This window comes from Mastigoproctus giganteus, chromosome 13 (assembly GCF_048544385.1).
Source record: "Mastigoproctus giganteus isolate SK-2022 chromosome 13, ASM4854438v1, whole genome shotgun sequence".
In the NCBI taxonomy this organism is placed as follows: domain Eukaryota; kingdom Metazoa; phylum Arthropoda; class Arachnida; order Uropygi; family Thelyphonidae; genus Mastigoproctus; species Mastigoproctus giganteus.
Genome location: NC_143587.1, coordinates 89,349,208 through 89,368,768, shown reverse-complemented (window position 1 = coordinate 89,368,768; position 19,561 = coordinate 89,349,208). Strand labels below are relative to the sequence as shown.

Sequence of the window (19,561 nt, the reverse complement as noted above, 5' to 3'; positions counted from 1 at the left end):
CTTGTTCAGATTACGAACCTAAGGGGGCATAAATTCAAATTAAGAAAAGACAGATGTAGAATAGATGTGCAGAAATTTGCCTTTAGCGGGTGGTTAATTGCTGGAACAAACTTCCATCTATCGTGGAAATTTAAGGAGGAACTGGACAGGCATTTGGAGGGAATGGTGTGTTTTTTTTTTTTTTTTTTTTTGGCCAATGCTGCATAAGCTCATACACTTGCTTTCTTGCATCACATGCCACTGCTACTACTACTATATCAGCATGTCAGAGAAAGTATAAGGGCTCTAATATCAACCTGGATACTTGTTTTTTAAGGGAATGTATCCCAGTTATGGGATTCATGAGACAGATATATATGATAAAAAATTCTGGGGAAGGAAACCAATATTTGGGAAATTATGAAGCTTATAATATGTCTAATGCTAGGACCATTGTGAATAAATTTGATGAATTTGAAGTACCAATTAAGTTGTCAAATGCAGACATTCCAGGAATAGTTCAGACATCGTGTCACTGAGACATAAGTTATGCTTAATTTGAATATAGGGAGTACAATGTATACAGGAAGGACACACAGACCATGAGAAATGGAGGGGTTATGCTCTTAGTTAGGCAAAATATTAAATCTAAGGCAGTGCATCTAGTTCACTTGGGTACGAGTGCAATTTTGAGTCAGTTTGGTGTGATATAAGCACTGAGAAAAAAGAAATTGATTGTAGAAGTGTGTTATAGACCTAATGACTGTGATGAGTATACCAAACAACTATACAGGGAAATAGACTGAGCCAGCAAATCAGAATGTTGCATAATGGGGGATTTTAACTTTCCAGATATTGACTGGAATTTGTAGGTTGGTCACTCACACACTAGCAAGAATTTTGTGGATTTCTTGGAAAACTGTTTTCTACAGCAGCATGTCGGAGAGAGAGAGAACAAGAGGAAGCAATACTCTTTATCTGGTTATCAGCAGTGATTCTTCATGTATTAAGAATCTGCAGGTAAAAGATCTGCTGGGTGGCAGCGATCATAGTGTACTAACATGAAATTTAATTAAAGACAAAGTCAAAGGTAAAGGTAAAAACTTTTGCTTTCATAGGGGTGTCTATAGAGGTCTCACACAGTTTTTAAATTGTGTGCAGTGGGACCAACTGATGATGTTACCAACAACAAATTCTAAATGGTTAGTATTCAGGGAAGTAATTAAAAAAGCTGCTACACTTTTCATACCAACAAATAAATACTGCATCTACATTCAAACATGAGGAATACTTTAGGGTTGGGGATACGAGAAGTTTATCAAGGCTTTTTCCTAAATGGATGTCAAATGAGCTATTAAGACATGTGGCAGAGAAGGAAAGTGCATATAAATTATTGGATGATACAGAAGCCTATTGTAGATATAAATTAGTCAGTAATCAAGTTACAAAGGAGGTTAGGCAAACTAAGACAGATTATAAGAAGTCTCTGTCAAAAAATGCAAAGAAAAACAGCAAATACTTCTATGCTTATCTTTAACAGTAGAAGGAAGGGGTTGAATCACATTGGGCCACCTGATGTTTATGGGTTAACCATTGATGACCCTGCTCAAGTTGCAGACAAATTGAATAGCTATTTTGCATCTACATTCACACATGAGGAATTCTTTAGGGTAGGGGGATACCAGACATTTATCAAACTGAAACAAGAAGATAAATGACTTTGTAATAACTGAAAGGAAAGTGGAGGGGAAATTGATAAGGGTGGACAAAAAAGGCACCTAGGGTGGATGGAATCTATCCAGTTATATTAAGGGATGCAACAAAGGAGGTAAGTAAACCCTTAGCCATAATTATGAGAGAATCCTTTGATTCAGGGGAGGTCCTTTTGGACTGGAGAAGCGTGTGTATATTCCCAATAAAAAAGCAACAATTGTAATTACTGATCTGTTAGCTTAACATCCATTCCTGGGAAAACAATGGAATCACTGGTTAAAGAAGTAATGCAAGATCATTTGGACAGGCATGCAGTGTTTTCTCACCAATCTGATAGGTTACTATGATGCAGTGACCAAAGAACTAAATGCAAAAGATTTTGTCATCATATACTGACATTTTGATAGTTTTGCACATAAAAGAATTCTGTACAGACTGGAGCAATATAGCAGTAAGGGCAGGTTACTGCTATGGATAAAGAGATGGTTAAGTGAAAAAAAACAGAGTGGTTATGAATAGGCACTGCTCTTTGTGGACTAATGTTATTAGTGGAGTTCCCCAGGGTTCAGTTCTTGGTCCATTGTTGTTTTCAGTATTTATCAGTAATATTGATGAAGGTATATCAGGCTTAATGCCTAAGTTTGCAACTGATACAAAAATTTGGCAGGGTGGTTAACGACAGTCATCAGGGTGAGCTACTGCAAGAAAATCTAATAAAGATTGGGTCATTGGGCTGAGAAATGGTAGTTGAAGTTTAACATTGACAAATGCAAGATACTACACATGGTTAGCAGTAACCCAAGAGTAACTTAACAACTGTGTAGTACTACACTCAGGGTACTGGAGAATGAAAAAGACCTGGGGGTAATTGTGCAGTCAGAACAACATCTTCATAACAATTAATTTCTCCCAACATTCAACATCATTTTTAACATTTTGTAGGTTTCCCTTGCACTGTTTCTAGTTTTTAGCAAATTTAATGCAAATTTGCTACTCAGTAAAATCAGTCATTTTAAAATGTGACAAAATACATTAAACATTTATTCATCATCATCAGCCATTTTCAATCCAATGCAGGATGAAGGCCTCTCCAGCAACTTTCCAGTTCCTTCTGTTTTGAGCACTGGATATCCATTTACTACACATAAACTCGTGAATTTCATCTATCCATCTCTGCCTTTGTCTTCCAGGTTTTCTTCTAGCTCCTCTTGGGTACCATTCTGTTATTTTCTTAGTCCATCTGTCATCATGTCTTCGAGCTGTGTGTCCTGCCCAGGACCATTTTAGTTCTTTAGTTTTGATAAGAATGTCCTTTACTTGAGTTTGCTACCTAATCCATGTGTTTCTCTTCTTAACTAACAGTCTGATTCCCAATATAATTCGTTCCATTCTTTGCTGTGTAGTTCTCAGCTTCTCTTCCATTCTTTTGGTGAGTGCCTAAGTTTCACTTCCATAAGTCATAGTGGGGAGTATACATTGGTTCATTATTTTACATTTCAGACAAACTAGGATATTGCTCTTCAGTATGTGACTATATTTCCTGAATGCTATCCATCCAAAATTTATTCTTCTCTTGACTTCCAGCCATTTATCATTATTACAACTAATAACTTGTCCCAGATAAGTATATGACTCCACCTTTTCAATTACTGCTCCTCCAATCATTATTTCCCTTTCTGTGGCATACTTGTTCATCATTACTTTTGTTTTAGCCATATTCAACTTTAGTCCAAAATCCTTACTAAATGTGCATGACTGATTAAGATTTTCCTCTAATTCTTTGGGATTGTGGCTTATGACCACAATGTCATCTGCAAATCGTAAATGGTTTAGGTACTCTCCGTTCACATTGACTCCTTTCTGCGACCAGTCTAATCTTCTGAAAGCTTCCTCAAGGGAAGCAGTAAACAGCTTCAGAGATATTGTGTCTCCTTGTCGAACTCCTTTCTCAATTTTAAATTTCCTACTGTCTTTGTATAGTCTAATAAAGGAGGTAGCACTCTCATATATTTTCTTCAAAATCATAATATGTGGGGTATCTATGCCTTGTCTTTCCAGTGCCCGAAACATTGCCTTATGATGTATAGAGTCGAATGCCTTTTCATAATCCACAAATGCCAGGCATAATGGTGTTTTATATTCATTTGCTTTCTCCATTAGTTGTGATATTACGTGAAGGTGATCCATAGTTGAGAATCCTGTCCTAAAGCCAGCTTGCTCTTTCAGTGGATTCTCATCAAGTATTCTTTCTAATCTGTTAGTAATGACCCTTGTGAGCAACTTGTAGATGTGGGATAACAAGCTAATTGGTCTATAATTTTCAATTTCTGATTTATCTCCTTTCTTATGCAGCAAAACTATGATTGCATTATTCCACTGCTTAGGCATCACACCTTTTCCAATGTACTTTGTGAAGAGCGTTGCCAGTTTTTGTGTTATGTCTCTTCCTCCCAATTTTAACACCTCTACAGTAACTTCATCTTCCCCCGGGGCTTTCTGATTCGTCATTTTCTTCAATGCATGTTCTACTTCATCAGGAAGAATATCGGGTATGTCGTATGTGTTGCTAATTTGCAATCCATCTTCCCCACTGCTGGCATCATTCCCTCGCTCCTTGTATAATTCTCTATAGTAGTCTTCTGCTATTTGAATTATGCTTTCTCTGCTGTTTATAAGTACACCATCGCTATTCTTCAGTTTCAGTATCATTTGTCTTTCTGTATTACTGCTCATGGCTGCTGATTTAAATCCTTTGTTTTCCCTTAATGCTTGTTCTACTTTCCTTGTGTTAAATCTTCTTATGTTCTCTCTGAGTCTCTTTCTAATGGCTTTGCATAACTCAGTATACTCAATTTTTTCCTTGTCAGTGTTTATCTTGCTCTTCATTTTTCGCCTTCGGTTCATCATAACAAGTGTTTCTTGACTAATTTTTTCTTCTTTGGATTTCTTTTACCCTATAGGTTTCTTGGGCTTTATCACTTTCAGAAAGTTGTAATATTCCTCATCGAGATCTTGGTCCTGAGCAGTCTGCAGAAGCTCAAACTTGTTCTTAAGTTCCAGTACATACTGCTTTTTCTCCTCTTCTATTATCTGAGATACCTTCGTATTATTTACTGAAGTCAGTTTTTTCCTTTCTTTTCTTACATATATATCAAGTGTGCATCTTACCATTCTGTGATCACTTCCAACATTTACCTTATTCAGGACGATAACATCATTCACAATATTGTGAATTTCTGTTAGTGAGGCAATTTCTGTTCGTGAGGATGAAGTCGATTTCATTAGTTGTTAATCCATTTGGACTCTTCCATGTCCACTTTCTGTTCACCCTTTTCTTGAAAAAAGTGTTCATTACTGACAATCCTTGAGATTCTGCAAATTCCACAAGTCTTTCGCCTCTTTCATTTCTTTCACCAATTCCAAAATTTCCTATAGTTCCCCTTTCTGCACTGTTTTGTCTTTTTTCAACCTTAGCATTGAAGTCCCCCATAATAATAATAATGTAGTGGGTTTTCTGCTCATCTAGAAGACTCTCAATTTCGGTGTACATTTCTTCAACCTCTTCATCATCATGGCTCGATGTTGGTGCATAAATCATTATAACCTTTAGCTTGTACCTCTTAGAAATCTTGAATATTAGTCTTGACACCCTTGGTGATGTACTTTTGAATTCCAAAATGTGTTTTTTAAATCTTTATGGACCAGAAACCCAACTCCACCTTCACTCCTTTCACTGTTTCCATTGGTGTACAGCAGATTTCCACTTGATAAACTTATAAGTGATTCATTTCTTCTGCTTGTTTCAGCCAAACCGATGATATTCCAATTCACATTTTCTAATTCCTTTTCCAGCTCTAATATCCTGTCTTCACCGATGAGTGATCTTACTTTATAACAGGCCAAGTTCAGTTTCCGTGCATGGCAGCCTGGTCGTACTCAGAGATTCTTAGCACCCTCTGCTTCCACTCTGATCCTCTCGCTGCCGTAAGAGAGGGAGTGAAAGCTGCTGGGGACTGAGGGCAATTTGTTTTGTCGTGCTGTCATATGCTGGAGGGTTTGGTCTTTTCCTCTTCACGCTGACCAGGTGTCTTGAAGAGAACCACTCTACACGTTCGTTGCCACCTAAGTGACGTAACAGGGCTTACCATCAAGAAGGTGTGCACGAGTGGATTTTAGGGAGGCAGGCCAACCGGACTTCTCCTAAATCTTCTGTAATAGAGAGATATTGGATCCGTCAGTGTTTTAGGCTGAGTGTCTGATAACACACAGGATACCTGTTCCCCTCCATGCATGCTAATTCAAAACGATTTATGGTGATAATTTGGGAATTCTAGTCATCTATGTCCAGATGAATCACTGAACATGTTGCAATAAGTCAACTTGGTAATGCCAATTTAACAACAATTTCATGATACAAATTTAGTTTCTAAACTTTTTGATTATGCCTAGTAACACATCCTGAGCTGGATATCATCATTCTTCTTTTCCTTAGTGATTCCCTTCTACTTCTCTCTCTCTCTCTCTCTCTCGGGGTAATTCTGAATTTTTTTTTTTTTTTCTGGTGCAGCATAAGCCTCAGGCTTCCTTGCACTATATGGCTAATAATAATAATAATAACAAAACTAAAAATGGAGTAAAACAGGGAAAAGTGAAAACAAGAAATTACTTGCAGTGAGAGCTAAGAATGATTCATATGTGAAAAAAGTGGTAGACAAGTTTAATGAGTACTCTGCCTCAACACTTAAAGTTGAAAGACCGTGATAACGGTGGTAAGGATTTAGGTCACTGTAAAATAAGTGTAGAATCTATTAGAAAAGTGAGTGAAGCTGAGGGAAGGTAAGGCTCCTAGGTGAGAATACTGTTATACCAAAAAGGCAGCATTTAAGTGCATTAACCTGTTGAAAATGTTATTGAGATAATCTTAGGCCTCTGGGCAATCCCCTTGAGTTGGAAAAGTGCTAATATCTTTCCAGTCCATAAACAAGGTGCAGAAAAGATGATGGACAACTATGATTGAGGAGTTTAACTTCAGTGGTGGGTAAGATGGCGGAGTTTGTGGATAAGGATATGATACAGGCCTATCTTGACAGAAATGGTATTTCTAATGGGTAAGAGAATTAGTTCATGAAAGGGATGTCTTGCTTCACTAATTAATGTGTAACATAAAACAGTTGGTTATAAGAAACAACTTCAGAACTTTGACTTCCATAAAACTTTTGATGCAGTTTCTGCTTGTAAGACTATGATATAAATTGTTTAGCCAATCCCTATTCCTTCATTGGATCAGGAATCAGCTGCTAAAACATGGGGACAGAGTCATAAACCATTCTACTCTAATCCTCCTTATTGGTATTGACAAGGAAGTTGCCAGAGTTTGCTGGTGAATGTAGGAAGAATGGTAAACTACTAGAAACAGCCCATGTTGCTTCAAAATGATGGATCATTTAAAATCTTAGGAAGAAACAGAAAGGCTGGATCTCTCACGAAGCTTAAATTCAGGCAGAATTTTGTAAATCATTAGAATAAATTAACCTGCCCAAATGGTCAAGACAGAGAGAGAGAGAGAGAGAGAGAGAGAGAGAGTTTTGTAATGTTTTCAAGGTGTAAGTGCTAGTCATTTATTGACTCCAAAAAATATGAGTAATTGAAAGTTTTGTTTAGGTTTTTTTTGTCAATTGCAGAAATGACTACTTTCTTGCATCGTTTTAATACCAATAGCACTATTGGTATTAGTAGTGACAAATGATGCAAGGAAGCAAGCTTATATAACATCAGTCAAAAAAAAAAAAGAAGAAAGAATAATCAGATGGAGAATATTACTTTCTCTTCTTGTCTCTCTAACATGATGTAGAAAACAGTCATCCAGCAAATCCTGAATTATTTTCTGATTTACTGCCCCACTCTATTTGTCTGTATAATTGTTTGTTAATTTGGCCTATAACATACTCCCACTTTTATTTTATGTCACACCAAACTGCACTCAACATTTTTTATGCCACACCAAACTGATTCAACATTGCACTGGCCACCCATGTAAAGTAAGCACTGCCTTAGATTTTATGTGCTTCTCAACCATCCTTTCTACACACATTATACTCACACTATTCAAATTCTGCATCCCTTATGTCTAAGTGGCACTGTCTCCAATATTCCAGAATATGTCTGCTTTCGCTCTTAGTAACCCTAATGAAGCCTCTCGTAATGTACTCTCTCCTATCATGTCTGGGTAGAAGTGCAGACACTTTAAAATTTAATCCTAATTTGTGAGTTTTTCTCAACATTGCCCTGTACTTGTTAAGTAAATCTTCAGATCTACTTTTAATATCATTAGTGCTAACGTTTTTAGCAATGTCACCTTAAAAGAGATAGCTCTTAGAGCTATATCTTTTAAGGTGACATTGCTATACAAGAGATAGAGATAACTTTTGCCCCTAACACATGTACCCTGGTACTATTTGAACTGTCCTTTTTACAAAATGTACTTCCCTGACCATATCAATCAATCATCAATAGTAGATACTTCCTGTGGAACCAACACTTTCTACCCTGGAGGATTTCATTGTATTGTGTGATGCCCAAACGTAGCCTCCAGCCTTGCGCCAGCAGGTAGAGTGTTCATAGAGATGTATATTTAGATTAAGCATATCACTACCAACTGTTTATTTATTTTTTACTTTTAATCAAATCTCTAATGGGAACCAACAAAAAATATTTCAATAAAAATCATATAAATCCATTTATGTTTAACAAAACATGAATGGATTTGTATAATTTTTATAATAGTCATTAATTTGAAATTTTCAACTAACCAATAACTTTTCTAATCAATAACTTTAGTCCCCATAAACTGAAATCACGTAACCTATAAGCACACAAATGAAAACTTAAAGTCGTGGTACACAGGTGAGGTAGAAATTATTCTACATGTAACCATATTTACTATTAAGCTACAGAGCCATAAATCACAAATATATGTACAAGGTAGGAAGTGGTAGGCATTAATGCAGAAATAAGCAACAGATACTGCATTTTGAGAGGCCCATTTTTTTTTTTTTTTAAATACAAATAAATATTAAACTTAAGTGCACACAAGGTTCTGAAGCATACGACAGGCATTGAATTATAAAAAAAATATTAACAATTAAGTACAGTAATCAGACTCATATGTGCAGTCTCCACAAAAGAAAACAACAAAAACTCTTTGGAAATCATATACAAGCCACTGTCCCAGTTTCAATCTAAATTCCCTCTGCCACTAATACTGGCATCTGAGACACCACTTTTTTTTTAAATTTGGAAACAAAATCAAATCCTCTTACGTACCTTTCTCCACCAATATTCGATAAATTATTATACAGTATTTTCTGCTTTCATTTTAATATACTATGATTTATGAGAAATTACAATTTTTTTTTATTTTTTATATTATTTTTTTTATTTTCCTTTTAACAGATGCCAGATGAGCAAGGGCATCTGTATTTCTTATAGTCAAGTCCAATCCCTATTCCTTCATTGGATCAGGAACCAGCTGCTAAAACATGAGGACAGAGTCACAAACCCTTCCACTCTAATCCTCCTTATTGGTATTGACAAGGAAGTACAAAGAAAGTTGCCAGAGTTTGCTGGTGGATGTAGGAAGAATGGTAAACTTCTAGAAACAGGCCATGTTGCTTCAAAATGATGGATAATTTAAAATCTTAGGAAGAAACAGAAAGGCTGGATCTCTCATGAAGCTTAAATTCAGGCAGCATTTTGTAAATCATTAGAATAAATTAACCTGCCCAGATGGTCAAGACAGACAGAGAGAGAGAGAGAGAGAGAGTTTTGTAGAGATCTCACAGATGCCACAATACTCATGTGGCATCTGTGAGACATAACAGAAGTCTAATCTTGCTGCAGAGCTTTTGCAGAAACTATGTGCAAACAGTTGACGAAAACACAAGATTTATTTGCTATCTGGCAAATAGCAAGTGAAACAAATAGCAAGATGCTATGAGTGTATGTTTCAGTGACAGGCGACCTTGAAAATTCTTTGACAAAAACATTATTATCGCTGGTTTCTTTCAATATTTTATAATTGAGGTGTAATGGCAAATTTTGAAAATTCTAAGACATAATAAAAAACATTCTTTATTATTATTATTAGTTTTTCACAAATGTTTTGTAATTGAGTTTAGCAAATCATAATTAATAGTACACCATTTTCAATTCATTAAAAAAACAAAAAAATTGTTTTTTTTTTATAATTAAAGCAAACAAAGGTGACTCACAGATGCCATGCAGGCATATTCCTTCCATTTAGAGTTGGAAATGGCAGGTTAATTGAAAAATATTGAATTTATTCATATACATGTAGGGTAAAATTTACCCAAGCACTAAACAAACATGTTTACATGGACAGAGTTGGAAATGGCAGGTTAATTGAAAAATATTGAATTTATTACTATATTACTAAATATTTATTAAATATTACTATATATTTATTACTAAAAATATTGAATTCAATACATGTAGGGTAAACTTTACCCAAGCACTAAGCAAACATGTTTACATTGATATTCTCAGGGCAATGGAATCTCCCCCCCCCCCCAGACAAGTATAATTGGAAATGTTCTCAAAAGGTACCAAATTGTGGGAAAAGCTATAGTACAAAAGCTGTTTTGCTTTTGTACTATTTTCATTGACTAATTTTTACCTCAGTATGTGTGCTTGTTTGAGGTTCTTTAGAAACTTGAATAATAATGTTAAATATTTAAATAGCATAGATTCTTGAAGAAATAAAAGAATACAAATATTTTCAGAAAAATGGAAAAAAACATTCAAATACAGCAGGACAAATATTTTATTCTCGAATAAGTGTAAGTACTCAAAATTTATACATTTTCCAGTGACATCAATGTGAGTTTTCTCTATTTCATGTTATTACTTACTTGAAAACTCTCTGCTTCGAATTAAAGAGAACGTTTCCATTTTTTCTATATCATTTTAAGAAACTAGAATGCCTAACAGCTTAAAAATCATGCAGTTATCATGATATTAGAAAATTTTTATTATCATTTCAAACGTTTGAATGGAATTCTGCTAGGGATTCTCTAGAAGAAATACTGTACATATATACTGCATTGTGAAACATGGGTAATTTTAATTCCTTGCTACCAACATTGTACATTAAAAAAAGCAAACATAACAGTGAGTAGCAATCCGTGGTTTGAAATTTAAATAACTTAATGGGAACTTTCAAAAATTATAACTTTTTGGCAGAATATAACATCAAATAAATATTGATACAAATTAGCTAGACACTCTTTACACTACAATAAAATCTTCAATAATTGTGGGGTAAAGAGTGTAGGTAATTTGTATCAATCTTTATGGATAACTCCCATGAAGAAAACAACTCATTTAGAGTCTTGAATAAAGCAAAAAAAAAAAAAAAAGGAACATCTGCCTTTCTCAGTATGAACAATAGAGTGCTAGAATGGTAAACTAGCAAAAATCACTACTCTAGTGTACATGTACTAATTATTTCTTCAAGTGAATCAGTGCTGCATTTTGACAATACAGTCATTAAGGTTGTATCCAAATATGTTATTAGATAATTTTAGCTTCAGCTTCATAAAATAGTTGTAATATCATGAACAGTATAATACTGACATTCTTCTCTTTATAGATTCGAGTAGTAAGTGCATTTCGCAGTGGGTTAGAGTCTCGGAAAAATTCAACAGCTGAAGGTTTCCAGAGGATGTCAGTGAAACGGCAAACCTCTGTGTCATTCCCAGCGGCTTCTAGTAGCTCAAGTGCAGATGTCATCAAAGATATAAACAGCGATAAAAAAACTGCAGGCCACAATGAGACACCAGTGTGAAATTTTAATATATGTGGCAAAGTTCTAGAGAAAGTTACTTCAATTAGATACATAGGCCTAGCCCAAACTATTGAAAATAGGCATCAAGAATATAAGGAGTTTCAAGGTGATTTTAAAATGGTCAAGATGCAAAAGTTGTTATAAGATGATATACCACAAAATAATTTGTTGAAGGTTGAAGACTTTCTAGGTTGGCTTATTTCCAGCCTTTTAGCTGTTACAGGGAAATAGACTGTGATGTCATGTAGCTGCTAAGTTTATTTTGTGTGTCTTTGTCTCAGGTCAGAGAGTTACTAAACTAATCCCACTAAGTTATTTTACTCTAAATGCATTTTTCTCTCACAGATTGTAGGATTTGTTAGAGAATGGTTCATCACAGTCTCCAGTTTTGCTGTCCAGAAACCTAGTCCAAACATAATGCACAATAGGCCTAGTTCTTGAGGAATAGACTTTACTTTTTACCAGTGCTTTCTCCTGATTGTTCTACATATGTGTGATGTTAACGTTTCATAACTTACGCTTTTGATGATTAGCGTTTGCTAAAAAAAATGTCTAGAACCTTGTTGTCTTTCCTCAACTTCTTGCACTTAACCTAGTCATGTAAGTAATGTAGATATCGAGAAACCACTAGCTGTGGATCTACTTCCCTACCCAAGCCAGGAGAGCGTTGTTAACCACAGCTTACTCTGAAATATTGATAAGTTCCTCATATCTGTGTTGCTTCTGTTGTTCTATGTCATAAACTTGGGCTAGTGATAAAATTTCTTAGTCCACATTGCATTCTTTTTTATAAAATCTGGGAAACCAGATAATTATAAATTGTGACCAAAAATTAGCGCAAGTTTAAATATTTTGCCCTCTTCTCCTCAAAAAATAAAATAAATAAAAATTTTATATTAAGAGTTTCACAAAGTAATAGATATTTCCTTTCAACCAGCCATCTTCAACAAGCCTTTATTTTCAATATTTTTATTTTTATTCCTATTGTTAATATTTTTATTCCTAAGCTTTATATCAATTTTCCCAACTATTTTTATTACTGCCCAACTAATAATTGTTATAATGCAAAAATATGAAGCAAATTCTACTATAGTCACAAAGTTTATGACATAATTCACTCCACTTGCCACTTTCCCAGCATTAATTTATTATTACTTCTCAAAATAAACCATGGAATGTTTGTGCCAGTAAACCATGGTGGGAAGGAATCAAGTTTATAGATAAGTGATACTAATACTCTGTTACATCTTCATTATTTGCATATATCTACTGTACATGAGATATTGTCTTCATCAAATAACCACTTCACCTTTTCTCTTAATATAAGATACTTTGTTTTCTTCATGTTTTTTATGCCTTTATAAGTAATGGAATGTTGATGACTATCAACCTTAATGTGGATCTAATTTTATAATTATTCTTTGAGACATCTGGTTGAGTAAAACCACAGCTGTGTTATAGTTATACTTTATATCATATTTATTTCTGTATTTTAATTCTTCCATTAGTTTGGCCCAAAGTGGATTAATATTTAAAATAAATAAAAAAGGCCTGAAGACTTAAAAGGCTATAATCATGTTTAAAAGCCTTTCAGACATGACCCGTGCCAATTTTATGTGTCTTACTTATGTGTGTAATTTATTGCCAGTAACTTAAAGTTAAGGAATAGCATAAATTATCAAATGAAATATATTATATTATGGGAAGGGGGGATTATTACAAAATAATTATAAAAGTTTAATCTAAAATTTTTTATGCAAATCGGGGCATCCTTTCTATAAGAGTAAGGTTCTTAAAAAACTTGAATACATTCAAAGTCACAAATGTATGGCAGCTATATATATGTGTGTGTGTATATATACACACACATAAATGCAAGCATATACACATGCACACAGTTTGATGATTTATGAAACTCCAGCTTCCTGCCGGGTGTTCCCAAGTATATGTTTAACAGGCCATATTTATAGACCTGGTCTCATTGGTTTCTGTACCATCATGTAATGTTTGTGTGTTACTAACAATCATACCATCTTATGTTATTAATTTATGAATTTTTAGGTGATGTTCTTTTATACATACTGACTTGTTATGTGTGTGTTTGATTTCAACTACATTGTGTTTGTTTTTGGATGTTGTTTAATTTTTCAGGGATTATTAAAAGAAGCAGTCACGATTTTCTCAAAGTAGCCTGGAAAGTGTAATTAAAAAATTCGTTAGTGAATTCACGGCAACTGTACCTAGGAAGAAAAGGTGCTAAAAGTCACAACTTACGAATATGGACATCTGTGGCCTTGCAGCACCAAGTTATATATATATATATATATATGTGTGTGTGTGTGTGTGTGTGTGGGTGGGTGGGTGGACATGTGTGTGTATATATATGTATATATAACTGTACATATATGTATACGGTGTGTGTGTGTGCGTGTGTGAGAGAGAGAGAGAGATTGGAAAAAAATTTGTTGAATTTACCTGATTTCAGACAGTGCCTCATTGTTGCACAGTGTACAGCAAATGTTGGCATATCAAGATGGAGTCATAAGTGCTTGTTACTGTAGCAATCTGTCTGACTGGCAGTTATGTCATACTGGTGTCAACATACACATAACAGTGCAATTCACCAAAAAAAAAAAATATATATATATATATTACTGTGGGGTAAGATAAATATAGGTTTGAACTGTTTACAATAAAAGCTAAAAGTTCAGAGAATTTTTCCACTGGAAACATCATAAGTAATATAAATATATCGAATAAGTGATAGGTAAATCATCTGCTGGTCATATATATCACCCATATGTTGTTCTATTTACAAAGACAGTGTGGTGTCTTGTGTGCAGCTTCTTGTTAATGTTGATGCAATAGCTAATAAATTCTATAGATTGTATATGTTTGCCCCCTTGTTTTTTTACCATCCAATCATAAATATGTTATATTATTGAAATTAATTAGGCTAGAAAAATTTTATATATATCAAAAATTTATGCTTAAAATATGCAGTGAAGTCTAAAAAAACTTCAAATTGGTAAAATGTATTGTTTGGCAATCAAATATCTTACATCCAGTATCATTGTAAAAATTCCACTTCCAATTCACTATTGCAGAGGCCATAACATTCATTGTTGCTGACTAGCAAATTCATTCTCCCACTTACTGACAACCTAATTTGAGTGCCATCTGCTGATGAGTCATAGAATTTTATGGTTGCACATCTTAAAAAATAGGTGGATATTCGGTGATGGCTCTAGGATCATAAAATCAGATCTCAACAACAGACGGTAGCTGTTTCAGTTCATTTCATAAGGATAATTAAGACATAGCATCAAATTTTCATAAACATCTTTCTTTTTAAGAATGATAGAACTGTTTGATCCATTAGAATTACTTTTAGTGTTAGTATTAGTCTGGAAAATGAAACAAAGAAATAAGCTTATACATCACCCAAAAAAAAAAAAAAAAACTGCCTATATCAGCCATTCTCTCTAATAATTTGTATAATCCTTCCTTAAATTTATCCAGACTATGTTCACTTCCACAACACCAGTTGGAAGTTGATTCCAGCGAGCACTTATATCTCACTGAAAGCAAATTTTCACTCGCCAATCCTGCAACCATCTCATTTTACACTTATATCCCCCTATGTGCATTATCTGAGGAAGAGCAAGGATGCCATAGAATTTAAACCCTTAAGCATCCCAAAGAGGTCCCCCCCTTCCCAGCTTCTTGACACTGCAACATTCGGGTCACATTCTTCCCAAAATATGGCCTCTAAACGAATTTTGAAGTACCAAAGATGCAGCCTAACCACTGCCTTATACAATGGAACATTCATATCCCTATCTCTGTTGGCAAAATTCCTGGATGTCACTAATGTCCAGGAATTTTGCCAGCAAGGATTGGGATGTGACTGTCCCAGCAGCCTGCCCACACTGCTCAGATAATTTCATCTCGGACTGCACAATTACCCCTAAACTATTTTCATTTTCATTCTCCACTGCCCTGAGTGTGGCAGCACCTAAACATAGCAACTTGCTTCCATCAGTATCAACCCTCAGTTGCCATTTTTCAGCTCACCTGCCATCATAGCTCATCCCCTCCGGTCCTGTTACAGCAGGACACTCGGATTCTTGCCATAAACTTGATATATCCTCATCAATATTGTTAATAAATATCAAAAACATTAAGGGGCCATGCACCAGCCAATAACTATAGTCCAAGAAGAATAGTGCACATTAACAACCAGTCTTTGTCTTCTGCCACTCAAGTTTCAACTGCAGCAACCCCAGTACAACACAGGTCAACTCTGTACAGCAGTATTTTGTGTGGAACAGTATCAAGTTGTTCGTTATGCAAAATTTATTAAATAAAAATGAACTTTCCTATAATTTAAAGGTAGTAATTACAGATATGGTAATCTGAAAACAGTGCATACAGATATAAATAATCATAAAGGAATGTGGGTACTGTATTTATTATAATGAATGATAATCTTAAAGGAGCAAATATTACCTTCACAGCCACCACAATGTCACTATGCAATCCCTAAACATACCACTATTTACATAGGCTTGAAGCAGCATTTGACAGCATAAATATAAATGCCCTCCTAGTCCTGCTGGAGAGCTATTTCCATATCAAAGTTAATATGCCAGCCTTTTTAACATCACTGTTAACTGATAGAATTGTATTTCTTCAATGCAACATATCCTACACAAGAAGAAGAAAAAATGCTGAGGTGCTTCAAGGAGGTATGCTGTCAGGGCTGTTATTTACAGTAGTGTTGATGCCATTTATTGTGAGTAGACAAAATATACCGATCTATGCAGATAACATCAAGCTACTTACTCTTATTCCAGCTGGAGCCAACCCTGAAGCGATGACATCCATCATTAATAATAAGATCGGGCAACTCACAGACTACCTGAACAACTTTGGGCTGAGGCTAAACCCAAATAAATTGGCATTGATGCTGGTCTTGCTAAAAAAAATGCCAGCTAAGGTCCTACCATCTCTGTGATGACCCTATCCCATTTGTAAGCAGCAGCAGGGGCTTGGGATCCATATTTGACCCTGAGTAACCTAAGTTACCTTCATAACCTCAGTAAGTAAAATGAGAAGCCTCAGATGGCATGTCAAACAACATCTTTATGTTAATGACTTGTAAACCACCAAGAAGTATATTCAGACCTTTATCTACCCCCCCCCTGTGCTGTATGCAAATTGAAATTTGGGCATCTTCTGTCCCAACACTAAAGAAAAAATTTATGTAGAAGAGTACTAGCTCCTGAAATGGTTAACAAACAAACCTCTACCACCACAAATGCAGACCTCTCAAATAGCCACGCAAGTAAATCTACCAGGACTGCCAAGAACCATTAAGAGTATGGGAATGACAGCTGCAACAAAGCTGTTAACAGGTGTAATCTCCTTCCCGACTTCTGCTTTGCTTCCCAGCAACCACATGGACTAAAAGCAACCCCCCCACACTGCTTCTGAGTTACTGCAAACTGCAACTGATACGTACCAGCACAAGTCCTCCCAGTGTTCCAACTGATGGAGGTTTAAGGGTAAATATGAATAAATATGCATTGGATATTAGATACAGGCACATAATAGCAGAACAATTTACCTTCCATACTAGATAACACTACTCACCAGTCGTAACTTCCACCAGACTTCATCTATCAACATAATGATAAAGATCCCTGTGCATCTGAGTGGTGATCCCTGTGAACTATTCTAGCAAAAGTATCCTTTTGCATGTATATGTATGTGCCAATTAATGAAAAATATATCAAAATTCAAAGTTAGTTAATTTTATATACTCTCCAACTATAAAACCCCTAGTTTTACTTGCTGTGTTGAGTCCCATTTGCTTTACTGTATTCTCTAGTAAGCAGTAAAGGTTCTTTATTTATATTAGAATCGCATTAGGCAACTTGAAAGATTTAAAATCCATACATTAAATTAGAAATTAACATATAGATTACTTACATGAATATAAAGAATATGTGATACGTATGCTATGCTTAAATTTTCAAGATCCTGTGCATCTGAGCGGTGATCCCTGTGAACTGTGCTAGCAAAAGTATCCTTTTGTATGTATATGTATGTGCCAGTTAATGAAAAATATTTCAAAATTCAAATTCCAGCTATAAAACCCCTAGTTTTACATGCTGTGATAAGTCCCAATTGCTTTACTGTATTCAGTACAAGGTTCTTTATTTATATTAAAATCACATTAGGTAACTTGCAGGATTTAAAATCCATACATTAAATTAGAAATTAACATACAGATTACTTACATGAATATAAAGAATATGTGATACATATGCTATGCTTAAATTTTCAGCTAATATAAAACTATTTGATATGCTGGTGGGTGCCCTATCCACTGCTGAAAGCAAAAACCATTCAAGTATATGATAGGGGTGACCAGAATTTCAAGATGAAAACCATACAAATAACTGGTTTTTGCCCTCTTTAAGCCTATCTAGAAAAGCCAAACAATTTATTTATTTTTTTTTTTTAACTAGTTTAAAAATATACATTTGGGTACAAAATAATAAAGTTTGCATTATTTGGATTTCCCTCAACTTCCCAAGTTCAATCAAAAAAAAAAAAAAAAAAAATTTGTTATTACTCGCCAAAAATGAGAAATCCATGACAAATCTCATTACCCTCAGCAAATGTCTTTAGGACATAAAGTTAAATCTGGGCCTCTCATGGAACTTCTGGTTCATCTTGTCACCTCAGTATGTGAAATATTCAGTATTATTCAAATACAGGTTTATTTATTTTTATTTATTTATTTTTTTTAAATTACATCTAATTATAATAAAAAAAAACTGTTATTTTACCATACATTTTCATTTTCACAAGGATTGAGAGGAGGGTATACACTTTGCTTATAAGACCCATATTTCTTTACTTTCTCTCAATAATAATAATAATACAATCTTTATTTTAGATAATAATAATAATAAAGTGGCAGGATGGCCCAGTGGTTACAACACTGGACTACCAGCCTGATGGACCAGGTTCAAGTACCACTGTGGCAGAAGCTAACGCATCTCCATCATGCTGGAAGACCATCCTAATAATAATAGTAATAAATTACAATAATAATAATAAATGAACCCCAGGCAGTGCTAGAAACCCTAACTCACAAGCTGTACTGGGACTGTGCCATAATGGACAAGACAATCACGCACAACAGACCAGACATTATCCTTATCGACAAGAAGGAAAAGGCCACCTATCTGATTGACATAGTGGTGCCCAACACTGGCAATCTCCAGAAAACCCATGAAGAAAATATCAAGAAATACACAAACCTAAGACAGGAGATCAAAGAGATGTATGCAACAAGTAATGACCATCCTTATTCATCGTGTCAACTACCGGAATCGTCTCAAAGACCCTACAGCCATCAGCAATAGATCACCCAGAGAACATTTACAAGGAACTCCAGAAAGTTGCAATCCTGAACACCTGTAGGATAGTCAGAGAGTTCCTCGACCAAGAGTAATAACAACCACCCTGTGTACTTGGTAGCAGTACCCATCACGTGGTGGACCACCCAATCAGGAGAAATAATATAAGAGCAACAATAATAATTAATAAACCATCATGAAAAGTTGCTTCAGCAGACCTACCTCCAAGGCTGAAGTGACAGCTGAGGCAGATAGTTGCACCATCTGGTGTTGCTTCCAAGAATTAACACTGCCATTGGACATAAGCCAAAGCTAAACAGGTCCACCTCCAAAGATGGATGATGATGATGTTGAAAAGAAGTAATAATCATACTGCCTCGAGTGTGGTGCAGGATAAAGTTACTCGCATTCAGGCCTTAGGCAGAGTTCGTTTCGGAAAGTTGGAGACAGTCTCCCAAGGTAAACAGTGGAGCAAGTGCCACTGTCCCCCATATGGCTACCACAAAAGAAAGGAAAGACCATCCAGCCCAACCAACTTCCTTTGCAACTGCACTATTGATCACCC

The 19,561-nt window shown here is 35.2% G+C and overlaps 1 protein-coding gene across 2 annotated transcripts in view; it reads left to right on the top strand.

Annotated features, from left to right (window-relative positions):
• PMCA (plasma membrane calcium-transporting ATPase 3) overlaps positions 1 to 14,407 on the top strand; it is a 1,183,542-nt gene extending 1,169,135 nt beyond the window's left edge. The window contains exon 24 of one of the 2 annotated variants that reach the window (XM_090387939.1): positions 11,363 to 14,407. In XM_090387939.1, coding sequence (XP_090244065.1) covers positions 11,363 to 11,557 — 195 coding nt within the window. In that variant the 3' untranslated portion in view covers positions 11,558 to 14,407. The remainder of the gene's footprint in view (positions 1 to 11,362) is intronic. The other variant, XM_090387938.1, reaches the window with a different exon arrangement.
• Positions 14,408 to 19,561: the final 5,154 nt, after the last annotated feature.